The following is a 14,223-nucleotide window of genomic DNA, read 5'->3' as shown; positions in this document are numbered from 1 at the left end:
GCGACGTTTTGTTCGTGAGTTCTAGACACTATCAGAATGGTAATCCACGGTCACGAGCATAGCGCATGGCGTGACAAAAAATTTCTAAATATTCCATTGCCATACTTCGAAGCATGTCAACCGCTGTTTAAAACCAATTTTTATGCCATTTATCTCGTAGAAAAGCGATAATATTCCGACCAGGAATCTGCAATAAACTAAACAGCCGAATTAAAATACTCCACGGGGGCTAATCGCGCACGCGCCTCATCCCATTGTCACCTAATGGGACACTTGAATAAAGCGATAATCTGTTTCAGCCTGAGGCTGCCTCGTCAACCTTCATGATTTTCCCGCGTCCTGAGAGCCTATTGGAGCCCTGGGAATTGTCACGTTACAGCTAAGATCCTTACTTTTCAATAAACAGATGCAAGATGCACGACTCCTTGTCAGACAGGCCACTTCCTGCATGAAACCTTGTCAGGTTTTTGCCTGCCATAGGAGTTCTGTTATACTCACAGACACCATTCAAACAGTTTTAGAAACTTTAGGGTGTTTTCTATCCAAACCTGAACAATAATATGCATATTCTAGCTTCTGAGTTGGTGTAGGAGGCAGTTAAAAATGGGCACATATTTTTTCCAAAATTCTCAATACTGCCCCCTAGCCCAAACAGGTTAACAAACGAGGATCGGATGTCATCGACCTTCTTTTCAAAATGGTTGACGAAGTCATCCGCAGAGAGGGGGGGGGGGGGGGGGATTCAGGAGGGAGAAGGTGGCAAAGAGCTTCCTAGGGTTAGAGGCAGATGCTTGGAATTTAGAGGTAGAAAGTGGCTTTAGCAGCAGAAACGGAGGAAGAAAATGTGGAGAGGAGGGAGTGAAAAGATGCCAGGTCCGCAGGGAGGCTAGTTTTCCTCCATTTCCGCTCGGCTGCCCGGAGCCCTGTTCTGTGAGCTCGCAATGAGTCGTCAAGCCACGGAGCAGGAGGGGAGGACCGAGCCAGTCGGGAGGATAGGGGACATAGAGAGTCAAAGGATGCAGAAAGGGAGGAGAGGAGGGTTGAGGAGGCAGAATCAGGAGATTGGTTGGAGAAGGATTGAGCAGAGGGACGAGATGATAGGATGGAAGAGGAGAGAGTAGCAGGAGAGAGAAGGTTGTGACGGCGCAATACCATCTGAGTAGGGGCAGAGTGGGTAGTGTTGGAGGAGTGCGAGAGGGAAGAGGATACAAGGTAGTGGTCGGAGACTTGGAGGGGAGTTGCAGTGAGATTGGTAGAAGAACAGCATCTAGTAAAGATGAGGTCAAGCGTATTGCCTGCCTTGTGAGTAGGGGGGGACGATGAGAGGGTGAGGCCAAAAGAGGAGAGGAGTGGAAAGGAGGCAGAGAGAAATGAGTCAAAGGTAGACAGACGTAGGGAGGTTAAAGTCACCCAGAATTGTGAGGGGTGAGCCATCCTCAGGAAAGGAACTTATCAAGGCGTCAAGCTCATTGATGAACTCTCCATGGAAACCCTGTAGATTGTCCTGTAGGCAGGAGAGCTAGAACACACACACTACTCTCTTTTTCTAGCATTCTGCCTCAATTCATTTCTCTTCATGTTTTTGCAAAATCCACACTATTTATCAGACACTAATGCTGTCTAGTTAAGGAGAGAAATAATGATGAAAGTGCTGTGTTAAATTGGACCCAGAGGGTGATTGATCATAGCTCCTCTCAGCTGAGCTTTCCAATGATCAATATCGGCTGGGGAAATCATATTATATGATGCTCTCATCAGGCATGAAGATATAGAAACACCATTAGGATTGAACGCTGGGTTTCCATTAGAACCAACAGAATAGATTTTTCTGCTCGTGCCACAACCTTATTGGCAAGCTTGTTTGGATGAAGTGGATGCCATACACAGGGGAACATGATTATGTCAACTTTAGTTCTGCAATGATCATAACTTTAGATAGGATGTTGGAAAATGAGTTTACAGTGGGAGAATTGGGGAAACCAGTGCCAATCCTAGTCCATACCAGCCCTGTATGAAATCTCAGCCATAGGTCAACTTTATAGGACTCCATTGTTGTAGCTGTCAGACTGAGACAGTGTGACAGACTGTGCAGAAGAGGCCAGACCTGGGTTGCTTTACCTCACACACACCCTCTCTGTACTCTGAGTCCGCTTCAGTCTCCCCTGTGGTCAGCATGATACACACACCGAACGGCCATCCCAGCATGTCCTGTGTTCCTACTGCCAGGAAAGCAGTGAATTACTTGGCCCTATTACGGTCCCGTTGGATGCAAGGCTTGGACCTCTATCGGTTTTCCCCTCTGCAGTCTCCAAGGGAAAATAGGGGTGTATTATAGTCTAGACCATCTGCACTAATGTCCTGTCAACTCTTTTCAATTTTTACTAATGACATGCCACTGACTTTGTTAAGTGTTGCAGTGATTTCAGTCGCTGTAGTAGCTGACGTGTATAGTGTTGCGTCATCCACATACATGGACACACTCAGAGCTGCCGTTCGTTTCAGAATGGGTGGCAAAGAATAAGTTAGTCCTAAATATTTCAAAAACTAAAAGCATTGTATTTTGGACAAATCATTCACTAAACCTTAACTAAATCTTGTAATGAATAATGTGGTGATTGAGCAAGTTGAGGTGACTAACCCTGGATTTTAAACTGTCATGGTCAAAACATATTGATACAACAGTAACTAAGACGGAGAGAAGTCTGTCCATAATAAAGCGCTACTCTGCCTTCTTAACAGTACTATCAACAAGGCAGGTCCTACAGCCTCTGGTTTTGTCTCACCTAGACTACTGTTCAGTCGTGTGGTCAGGTGCCACAAAGAGGGACTTGGGAAAATTGCAATTGGCTCAGAACGGGGCAGCACAGCTGGTCCTTGGATGTACACAGAGAGCTAATATTAATAATATGCATGTCAATCTCTCCTGGCTGAAAGTGGAGGAGAGATTTCATCACTACTTGTATTTATAAGAGGTATTGACATGTTGAGTGCACCAAGGTGTCTGTTTGAACTACTGGCACACAGCTCGGACACCCATGCATACCCTACAAGACATGCCACGAGGTCTCTTCACAGTTCATGTCCAGAACAGAATTTGGGAAGTGCACAGTACTACACAGAGCCATGACTACATGGAACTCTATTCCACATCAAGTAACTCATGCAAGCAGTATAATTAAATTTAAAAAATAACAGAAAAATACACCTTTTGGAACAGCGGGGACTGTGAAGCAACACAAACATGCATACAAACACACAATAACATACGCACTATACACACGTACCCATGGATTTTGTAGATATGTGGTAGTAGAGTAGGGGCCTGAGGGCACACACTTAGTGTGTTGTGAATGTATAACTGCTTTAATTTTGATGGACCCCAGGAATAGTAGCTGCTGCCTTGGCAGGAACTAATGGGGATCCATAATAAATACAAATGAGAAACTGCTTGATTGTGTTACAGCTCTGAGGTCCTCTGTCAGAGCAGAATGATGCAATGCAATGTTTTTCTTGGACAACAATGTAGGTTAAAATGTGAACTGTGCTGATACTGAATGTAGTAAAGCTGGGGAAATGATTCCCCCGCCTGCTCATGAAGGGTAAAGCTGGGGAAATGATTCCCCGCCTGCTCATGAAGGGTAAAGCTGGGGAAATGATTCCCCCGCCTGCTCATGAAGACGTACATAGGCTACTGTAATACACAACCATTGTCTGGTTATGAAAAATAATCTCTTCTTTCTGCAGAGCAAGCATCAGCAGGGATCCTTTCTATGACATGCTGGCAACCAGGAAGCGGAGAATAGCCAATAAGAAGTGAGGAGGAGCGCCTGGCCACACCCTCCCCATCATCAGTGACACCAGCATAGACCCCGGTCTGTCCAGGAGACCAGGGGGGTCTCTTTCACTCAGCCCAGGGACAGGACACATGGCTAGACTGCCACAGCAGAGACCAGGGTAAGGGGATCCAGATGTAGTGGGGAATTGACTTTGGATGCTACACCTCTCCACTTCATCAGTATGGATAAAGGACAAGATGGGGAAGGGCACTTGATATTTTGGTCATCAATTTCTTTTCAGATGTATGTGTGAATACAATTCACACAACTGTAAATTCTATGAAGTGTGAATGCACAGTATTGTGAGGACACAATGAGAAACAGTATGGTCTGTGCTTCGTCAGCCATATAAGCAGGCTCAAAGAAACATGGATATTGTTGCCCTCTAGTGGGTGAGTTGAGTATGATTTCAATGTCGGAGGAGCCTCAATTTATGAATCAGCTGGTCTGATTTTCCACCCCTAAAACGATTGACACTAATACAATAGGGATGGGTTTTTATTTTTTTCAATTTCTGTTTAACAATGAGATGCCCATGCCAGAGAGATATCTCTATGGTGAAGGATGCCATTTTGTCTTAGAGCTATAATACATTGTCATGTTTGTGGGACAGTTATCTAAAGCTAGTTTATCTATTGATTCAAAGTCCACCACTATAAAAAATATTTTTCATATTATTTTCTCTAATTACAAAAATGTTTTTTCATCTTTACATAGTGTGTGTGTGTATATATACACTGTACATAATGTTTATCATTTGTGTAGCATGTAAAAGTTATGGCTAGCCTACACCCGCTTAAAGTTGAGCATTACAGAGTACATACTGCAGTGGAAGAAACCCTGAACTCCAACTCCTCAGAGCAAATGGAGGAAAAAAAAGATTGTTCATATTTCTAAAAAACAGATAATGACGTAACAGCCAAGCCAGCTCAAGGTGAAACAACTCCTCACTAGGGGCTCAACTCAATCTGGATCGCTGAAGTTCAGCGTCATGATTGAAATACAAAGGCAACGTTCCTGCATGTACAGTGAACACATATGTCGGCTCAATCGGAAATGATCTTTTCATTTCTATCGCGCAATCTGTAACGCTTCAGTGATAGACTGAAGAGCGCCTCAAGGTTTGGATCTACAACACCCCAGGGTGAAACTGACAGATCAGTGAACTTTCTACAGGTCCAAGTTGTGTAAAAGTTCACAAGATTCTCAGCGTTGCAGGAGCCTTTGAACTGTTGAGGATTTTGAATAAAATAGAATGTTCAGATATTCCCCTGTGTCACTGACCAGTCTGACATGTGACTATGAACTGAGTACCCAGTCCTGGTTTGAACTCCCTCACTGTCATTGTGTAACCTAGAAACCAATATGAAAAATGACCTTATGCCTGTTAGCCTTGAATCCAGAGTGTTTCAGTCTTGTCTGACGATCTTAAAAGCAATCAATTAAACAATAGCTCATAAGCAAAATCTTTTACCAAAATTCAGAGAACGGACTTCATCCGTCCAATACAAAGGCAGACACTATTCCCATCAGTGTGTACATGCCCAGTTAATCAACAGCTTTCACTCCAACAAACAATGTGTGTAAACAAAGTAAGATGAGTTACTTTGACATTAGCAAATGTATTTACGGCTTTTTATATACCTTGTACAATGTATAAATTTGACATGCTATTGTAGAACTAAAAACATGTTAACATGAACATTGTGTTTTTAGGTAGAAAAAAACCAAAACAAGCAAACCATCCTACCCATTTCACTGACTTGTGTCCATAGAACAAGGTCTAAATTACATCGTGGTAATTCTCTAAAACAAAACTATTCTCTATTTGTATTCCTGATACAGGACTTATGTATAAAAAAAAATAACTGATAGTACAGTTCAAAATTAAATTCACAGTATTTGTTATGGATGCTAGAAAACAGAATTTGTTTAAAAGCAGAAACACAGGTCCAAAGCCATAAGTGGTAACATGATTAATTTTCCGCTTTTTTTTCATGCTTGAATAACAAGTTAAAATCATTGGAAATCTCAGTGAGAGCGAGGGAAATCTTTCTTCTCCTGTGAAGGATTCAGAGAGACGATCTTAGGCTTTAGAAAGTAACAAAGAGCTGTCCTGAAGTCTCTCCAGGGTAGGTGGAGTTGTGTTAAGTGCACATGTAGTCACAACAGCCCAGCTGCATGGGGCCCAGGCCAGCTCCTCCTTCTCCAGACACTACTCACTCCATAACATTTCCCTCCATCAGAGAGGTTTTATACCTCCACCTATACAGATATGTGGATAATGGTGACAAACTTGTAGCCAACTGATGTCCTATCAAACAGGTCATCTCCTAGGCAACAAAACTATTCGTCTTCCTCTTTTTGGATTATTTAACCAGTTGATCAGTTCTCTGAGGAGGAATAAGTCTCGTTTGAACAAAGTCCTGAGTCTTCCACTGTGCAGCTTATTCTTTTGTTAATTATTTATCATAATGTACATTGAGTGACAAGTGTACACCGCTGAAGAGTGAATTTGAAAAAAAAAATCTTTAAAAAAGAGAATCTAGTAGAATCTTAATTTCTCATGTGGTAAAAATACAGTATATTCCCAATAATACAGCACCACGTTCAAATATTCGGGATGACATTCCTGTTGCCGTTGAATTTCACTTTTATATAAAGGTTGATATTTAAAGTAAAGTATTCCAAGTCTGCAATGAGAGGGAAAGATGTCAGGTTTGCAGACAGTCCCATCTGTCTTTACACAATCAAGATGAGTTGAAATCGGCTCCTGTTTTTCCACTCATAACCATGCATAGAGATTCTGAGAGTAAGACAGCGGCAAAGGAAAGATACTTACATTGTTCTGTGTCTCTGGTCAAACAGAGAAAATCTACTGTCTAAGGTCATTGCACAGTCCATTGGTAGAACATTCGTGGGAGTTTCCATTGGGTTGACCTAAGCCATTACCTACAACAAAACATTATGGTCAAAATGATAGATTAACACCGTGACAAACTGAGAAACAACTGCACCTATAGAAACCACATCTGCTTGTTTTTTTACCTGTGTGTTCGTTGAAGTGGCGGTGCGATGCGTTTTGAGGAGCTGCTGTTGGTGATCCATCACGAGAGGAGAAGGAGCTGTCGTTGTCATCGGCGCGATGGCGTTTCTTGGGGTAGCTGTTGTCATAGCCATCGTCCTGGTAACGTCGCTTCTTGCTCGCCCTCTCATCGTCGCTGCTGCTTGCCCTGCGACCCTCCCGGGGGGCATTGGGGTCACGGTGCCCCTCGGAACTCTGGGTAGAGCGGATCTCACCCCCCGACTTCTCATCCTCTGTGTCATTGTCGTACCTCCTACTTTTCTTGTGTTTGGAGGAACTGCTGCCGTCGGCTGCCCTGTCAGAGGAATCCACGTCAAAGGTCCTGGAAGAAAGAACACCCAGGTCAGAGTTAATATAGATCAGTTGTTACTTTATCTGACATTGTCTCATTGTGGAGGCTTAAGAGAGAAGACTGCCTTACCTATTCTCTCGGTGCCTCTCTCTGTCCTTGGACTTCTTCTTCTTGCTCTTCTTGGGTTTCTTGGCCCGACGCTCCTCAGAGCTGTCCTTTCTCTCCTCTCTGTGAGGCTCGGGTTGTTTCTCCTGGGCTGGGGAAAGGGCTGGGCGAGGGAGGGACTGACTGGGCTTGGTGCTGGAGCTCAGTGGGGTGGGCAGGGGGGTCTCCTGTGAAGGGTAGTAACCCCTCTCTTTACCTTCATCCCTCCACCTTGAGCGTCCATGAGGCTCCTCTCTGTGTGGGAGGCTGTGGTGGCTGTGCTCCCTCCTGTCACTTTTCCTGTCCTCTCTCATTCTGTGGTGGTAATGGTGGTGACAGCGGTCCCTGTCCCTCTCTCTGGGGTGATAGCGTCGCTGCGAGAGGAATGCCTCAGACTCCCAGTTCCGGTGTCTGTCCCGGCTGAGCGAGCGGTCCCGGTACGACCGGTGGTGGTCTCTGTCTCGGTGATCTCGCCGGTGCCGGTAGTGGTCTGAGTCATGGTCCCGGTTGCGTTCACGGCTCCTGTCCCGGTGGTACCTATCCCCTTCTCCGTTTTTATCCCGGTCAGAAGAGTACAGCCGGTCTCGATCCCTATCGCGGTCTGAAGAATGTAGTCGGCCTTTCTCCTTATCCCGATCGGAAGAGTTCAACCCGCCTTTCTCCTCCCGATCGGAAGAGTACATCTGGTCTCTTCCCTCTCTGGAGCTGGGCTTTCCATCCAGCCCTGCAGCTGGGCTGTTCTGGGTCTCCCTGACGTCCTCCCCAGATCCCCTGTGTGGGGCTCCGAGGCCTTTCGTGGCCCCCAGGCCTGGTCCGGAGAGGGCTGGGGTACTGAGGGCGCGGGGGGTGGGCTGGAGGAATAAGACCCCAGGGTTGGAGCTGGATTCCCTCAAGGCGGTAAGTGGTTTAGCTCCAACATCAGCCATTGAGGATGGAGGTTTAGCAGCAGTTGATGGTGCGTGGTGAGGGAGGGGGCCAGAGTGAGTTTTAGCCCTTTTCTCTGGGGTGAGGGAGAGGCGGCTGTCGATGTCGGCACTGTGCAGGCCTTGAGAGGTGCTGGCCTGGCTGGGGGTGGCGCAATACACCTCTTTGCTGTAGAAAAAGACAACATTTCATGAATTACTGGATCTTCAAATCATCAAGCAAAGTGGATCAAAAAAAGAGGATTTGATCACGCTCACCTTGGGCCACTGTGGTGAGCCTCCACCCCATTAGACATGCTGGAACCCAAACCGGGCGACATCGCATGACCGTTACCGTGGATCTGCACAACAACAGACACATGAGTACACAGGTGTTTGTGTGAATCCGTTCACTAATGTGATTTGTGGAGTTCAGTAAAGTATTTAAAATGTGTGTCGACTGAGTATAGGTACCTTCTCAGGGTGTTTGATGCCATTGATGTTGCAGTGTCCGTTCTGGCTGAGTTTGGAGAAGCTGTTGGTCCCGTTACGGTGCATGGTAGCCTGGCCGTTACCGATGCCGTTGGTCTTGAGGGCCAGCACTCTGGGGACGGGGCCGTAGATGGTCTCGCCCTTCCTCCCGTTAACGTGAGGCTTAGCCGTGCCGTTCCCCAGACCACTGCCTCCCTCCTGGTCCGACTCCTCTGACGACTCCTGGCCGTACGGCACCAGCAACGACGCCCCGTGACCATTACCGGAGGGAGTGCCGTTAACGCGAGGATCCCGGGGCGTAGACATGTCTGATGTAGACTGTGATGAAGAGGACGGCTCGGCGTACGAGGATGATGAGGGGCGGATCTGTTTGCCCTGACCTATGAAGAAGGAGAGCTTCTGGCGCTTGGCGGGGTCAGGGATGCCTGTGGGACGGCTGAGAGGATGGGAGGAAGAGGTGGCGAGCGGGCTGTAGCTAGTCTTGCCCATGCTGCTGTCACTGCTGGTGCTGGGCTTAGAGCCAGAGGAGTAGTCCCTTAGCGAGCCGTTCCCATTGACGTGAAAGATGTTCTGGGGGGGGGGGGGGGGGGGGGAGACACATTGGTTACAGGCTCTTACTAAACATCTTGCCTCTGAACAGATGATTGTGTTTAGGCTGTACCTTAGCCATGTGTGGGGGCAGCTGTGGCCCTATGAAGCCAGTGTTGGTGTGTCGTGGCCCAATGTTGACCCGGGGTGTGAGGATGGGGCGGGGGGACGACTGGCCGAGGGGCCCCGGGGTCCGACTCGTGTGATTGTAGTCCCCTCCGTTCTTCAGATCAGGTGACCTGGTGGCAAGAACAGGCGGCACCCAACACAGATTTAAAAAAAAAACTCAACCACAAAGGGAAAATGACCTGCGCAGAACTGTTGCGTGGTCCAACACAATGCTTTAACATGCCAATATTTTACACCATTCAAACAAGGCTCCCCTTGGTTGACAGGGTGTACACTACACAGTGAATGGGAGCTACTCACCTGATGTAGAAGAGGACGTAAGCCTGCTGGTTGAGGACTGACCTGATGTCACTGACCAACACAGAGGAGTCATTCAACTGGTACCACTGGCCATTGCTAGCCTGAAAAAGAGAGGCTTATAAAACATGCATCACACTGACATACGTAAGCATTAACATAATCCTTTATAGAAGACTGTAATCAAACATCTGGCTTACATAGAAGTGGTGAGAGGATTATTCACATGGGGGTTTGGGTTGTAGTCGTTAAGCTTTCTCTTTCATTGATTGTTCGAGAACCGTCCTACTAGTGACTTCTGCCAATATTGGAGCTTACCTTGAAGTAGCAGTAGTAATATATATATTAGGTTAGATGTTAGGGCTGACCTCAACATAGTGTATTTCAGGGCTTACCTCTACGTAGTAGTGTATATTAGTAAACCCTAATACACAGTGCATTTGGGAAAGTATTCAAACCAATTCCCTTTTTCCACATTGTTACGTTACAGCCTTATTCTATTTTCAGGCCTCTCCAGCGATGTTCGATCTGGTTCAAGTCTGGGCTCTGGCTGGGTCACTCAAGGACATTCAGAGACTTGTCCTGACGTCACTCCTGCATCGCCTTGTCTGTGTCCTTAGTGTCGTTGTCCTGTTGGAAGGTGAACCATCGCCCCAGTCCGAAGTCCTGAGCGCTCTATAGCAGGTTTTCATCAAGGATCGCTCTGTACTTTGCTCTGTTCATCTTTCCCTTGATCCTGACTAGTCTCCCAGTCCCTGCTGCTGAAAAACATCCCCACAACATGATGCTGCCACCACCATGCTTCACCGTAGGGATGGTGCCAGGTTTCCTCCAGACATGATGCTTGGCATTCAGGCCAAAGAGTTCAATCTTGGATTCATCAGACCAGAGAATCTTGTTTCTCATGGTCTGAGAGTCCTTAGGTGCCTTTTGGCAAACTCCAAGTGGGCTGTCATGTGCCCTTTTACTGAGGAGTGGCTTCTGTCTGGCCACTCTACCATAAAGGCCTGATTGGTGGAGTGCTGCAGAGATGGTTGTCCATCGGGAAGGTTCCCCCATCTTCACAGAGGAACTCTGGAGCTCTGTCAGGGTGACCATCGGGTTCTTGGTCACCTCCCCTGACCAAGTCTCTTCTCCCGCGATTGCTCAGTTTGGCTGGGCGGCCAGCTCTAGGAAAAGTCTTGGTGGTTCCAAACTTCTTCCATTTAAGAATGATGAGGCCACTGTGTTCTTGGGGACTTTCAATGCTGCAGAAATGTTTTGGTAACCTTTCCCAGATCTGTGCCTCGACTATCCTGTCTCAAATCTAGACGGACAAATCCTTCGAGTGGCGCAGTGGTCTAAAGCACTGCACCTCAGTGCTAGAGGTGTCACTACACTGGTTCGAATCCAGGTTGTATCACAACCAGCCGTGATTGGGAGTCCTACAGGGCAGCGCACAATTGGCCCAGCGTCTTTGGCCGGTGACGGCCGTCATTTTAAATAAGAATGTTCTTAAATGACTTGCCTAGTTTAAATAAAGATAAAATGATCAATGGAAACAGGATGCACCTGAGGTCAACTTCGAGTCTCATAGCAAAGGGTCTGAATACTTATGTAGATAAAGGTGTTTAACTGTATTACAAATAAAAACAGATTTTTTGCTTTGTCATTATGGGGTATTGTGTGTAGATTGAGTAAAAATCTATTTTAGAATAAGGCTGTAACGTAATAATAAAATGTGGAAAAAGTCAAGGGGTCTGAATACACTGTATATTAGTGCTTACCTTGACATAGCAGTAGTAGTGCCCAGCGTGGCAACTGAAGCCAGAGTGCACCAGGACAGCATAGAGCACATAGACCTGGGGCTCGCCGTGGGACTGAGACATGAAGGGACGCAAGTCTAGGCACTCCGCATACCTCACGTCCTAAAGGAGAGAAACAGGCAATGGCAGTGGAAATCTAGATAAAGATCTGTACATTTTGCTTTCACTGACAATGTTTCCTGATGTCTTACCTTAGCGATCTTGCCCCCGTTGTAGTTGGCGAATCGCTTCAGTGAGATGGTGAGCACATTAGCGCTGCGGTGGATGGTGAATCTCTTAGAGGCTGGAACCATCTTCTTACACCTGCACAGACATAAGTTAGAAATACCAAAAACAAAACATGCAGAATTAGGTTGCAATAACACTGGTTTAGGCAGCGTTATACTGAGATGAACAATAACAACACTGGTTTAGGCAGCGTTATACTGAGATGAACAATAACAACACTGGTTTAGGCAGCGTTATACTGAGATGAACAATAACAACACTGGTTTAGGCAGCGTTATACTGAGATGAACAATAACACTGGTTTAGGCAGCGTTATACTGAGATGAACAATAACACTGGTTTAGGCAGCGTTATGCTGAGATGAACAATAACTGGTTTAGGCAGCGTTATGCTGAGATTAACAAATTTATCCAGATCTACTCACTTAGCGCATCTGTAGGCATTCTCTCCATCTAGCTGCTCAGGCTTAACAAACTGCTCCAGGGCCTTTGTGATACTGGGAGCAGTCTGAAAGGTAACACGGGTGACAGTTGTCAATGATGCATTCTTAACAAGACACAATGGTTTGACAGGTTCCCCCATTGTGCAGCATGAAAGGCAGTTCACCGTTACCTTTATTTCCAAAGCAACATCCAAATAAGGGTCAAACGTGTCAGAGACCGCTTTGCAGTTGAAACATTTTACTGTAAAAAGACAGACACAATTAGATCATCTTACCTATTAACAAACGACAGCCATCTAATGTTCTAAATGGTGTACAACACAGCGAGAAAGTATAGAAATGAATCAAACTTATTCAGCAGTTGTCACAGTGCTTTACAGATAGTTGAATTCGGAAGTTTACATACAGTGGGGGGAAAAAGTATTTGATCCCTTGCTGATTTTGTAGATTTGCCCACTTACAAAGAAATGATCAGTCTATAATTTTAATGGTAGGTTTATTTGAACAGTGAGAGACAGAATAACAACAACAAAAATCCAGAAAAACACATGTCAAACATTTTATAAAATGATTTGCATTTTGATGAGGGAAATAAGTATTTGACCCCTCTGCAAAACATGACTTACTACTTGGTGGCAAAACCCTTGTTGGCAATCAGAGGTCAGACATTTCTTGTAGTTGGCCACCAGGTTTGCGCACATCTCAGGAGGGATTTTGTCCCACTCCCCTTTGCAGATCTTCTCCAAGTCATTAAGGTTTCGAGGCTGACGTTTGGCAACTCGAACCTTCAGCTCCCTCAACAGATTTTCTATGGGATTAAGGTCTGGAGACTGGCTAGGCCACTCCAGGACCTTAATGTGCTTCTTCTTGAGCCACTCCTTTGTTGCCTTGGCCATGTGTTTTGGGTCATTGTCATGCTGGAATACCCATCCACGACCCATTTTCAATGCCCTGGCTGAGGGAAGGAGGTTCTCACCCAAGATTTGACAGTACATGGCCCCGTCAAATGATGCGGTGAAGTTGTCCTGTCCCCTTAGCAGAAAACCACCCCCAAAGCATAATGTTTCCACTTCCATGTTTGATGGTGGAGATGGCGTTCTTGGGGTCATAGGCAGCATTCCTCCTCCTCCAAACACGGCGAGTTGAGTTGATGCCAAAGAGCTCCATTTTGGTCTCATCTGACCACAACACTTTCACCAGTTGTCTTCTGATTCATTCAGATGTTCATTGGCTAACTAAAGACGGGCATGTATATGTATTCTTGAGCAGGGGGACATTGCGGGCGTTGCAGGATTTCAGTCCTTCACGGCATAGTGTGTTACCAATTGTTTTCTTGGTGACTATGGTCCCAGCTGCCTTGAGATCATTGACAAGATCCTCCTGTGTAGTTCTGGGCTGATTCCTCACCGTTCTCATGATCATTGCAACCCCACGAGGTGAGATCTTGCATGGAGCCCCAGGCTGAGGGATATTGATAGTTATATTGTGTTTCTTCCATTTGCAAATAATCGCACCAACTGTTGTCACCTTCTCACCAAGCTGCTTGGCGATGGTCTTGTAGCCCATTCCAGCCTTGTGTAGGTCTACAGTCTTGTCCCTGACATCCTTGGAGAGCTCTTTGGTCTTGGCCATGGTGGAGAGTTTGGAATCTGATTGATTGTTTCTGTGGACAGGTGTCTTTTTTACAGGTAACAAGCTGCGGTTAGGAGCACTCCCTTTAAGAGTGTGCTCCTAATCAGCTCGTTACCTGTATAAAAAGACACCTGGGAGCCAGATATCTTTCTGATTGAGAGGGGGTCAAATACTTATTTCCCTCATTAAAATGCAAATCAATTTATAACATTTTTGACATGCGTTTTTCTCTATTTTTGTTGTTATTCGGTCTCTCACTGTTCAAATAAACCTACCATTAAAATTATAGACTGATCCTTTCTTTATCAGTGGGCAAACATACAAAATCAGCTGGGGATCAAATACTTTTTT

The 14,223-nt window shown here is 45.9% G+C and overlaps 2 protein-coding genes across 4 annotated transcripts in view; one reads left to right on the top strand and one right to left on the bottom strand.

Annotated features, from left to right (window-relative positions):
- The window catches only part of LOC106609966 (cytohesin-3), a 59,074-nt gene extending 54,886 nt beyond the window's left edge, over nucleotides 1-4,188 (top strand). For both annotated transcript variants that reach the window (XM_014209044.2, XM_014209051.3), the window contains exon 13: nucleotides 3,745-4,188. In XM_014209044.2, the coding sequence (XP_014064519.1) occupies nucleotides 3,745-3,817 (73 nt within the window). In that variant the 3' untranslated portion in view covers nucleotides 3,818-4,188. The remainder of the gene's footprint in view (nucleotides 1-3,744) is intronic.
- A 1,269-nt stretch (nucleotides 4,189-5,457) lies between these two features.
- The window catches only part of LOC106609945 (ubiquitin carboxyl-terminal hydrolase 42), a 27,997-nt gene continuing 19,231 nt past the window's right edge, over nucleotides 5,458-14,223 (bottom strand). For both annotated transcript variants that reach the window (XM_014209004.3, XM_014209013.3), the window contains exons 7-18: nucleotides 12,411-12,481; nucleotides 12,223-12,305; nucleotides 11,762-11,873; nucleotides 11,532-11,672; nucleotides 9,769-9,869; nucleotides 9,413-9,578; nucleotides 8,734-9,321; nucleotides 8,539-8,621; nucleotides 7,343-8,449; nucleotides 6,885-7,243; nucleotides 6,679-6,788; nucleotides 5,458-6,529 (exon numbers count right to left, since the gene is read on the bottom strand). In XM_014209004.3, coding sequence (XP_014064479.1) covers nucleotides 6,712-6,788; nucleotides 6,885-7,243; nucleotides 7,343-8,449; nucleotides 8,539-8,621; nucleotides 8,734-9,321; nucleotides 9,413-9,578; nucleotides 9,769-9,869; nucleotides 11,532-11,672; nucleotides 11,762-11,873; nucleotides 12,223-12,305; nucleotides 12,411-12,481 — 2,888 coding nt within the window. In that variant the 3' untranslated portion in view covers nucleotides 5,458-6,529; nucleotides 6,679-6,711. The remainder of the gene's footprint in view (nucleotides 6,530-6,678; nucleotides 6,789-6,884; nucleotides 7,244-7,342; nucleotides 8,450-8,538; nucleotides 8,622-8,733; nucleotides 9,322-9,412; nucleotides 9,579-9,768; nucleotides 9,870-11,531; nucleotides 11,673-11,761; nucleotides 11,874-12,222; nucleotides 12,306-12,410; nucleotides 12,482-14,223) is intronic.

This window comes from Salmo salar, chromosome 01 (genome assembly GCF_965601325.2).
Source record: "Salmo salar chromosome 01, fSalSal1, whole genome shotgun sequence".
NCBI classification, from domain to species: domain Eukaryota; kingdom Metazoa; phylum Chordata; class Actinopteri; order Salmoniformes; family Salmonidae; genus Salmo; species Salmo salar.
Note: the sequence above shows the minus strand (reverse complement) of the source record. Positions and strands in the feature narration are given on the sequence as shown.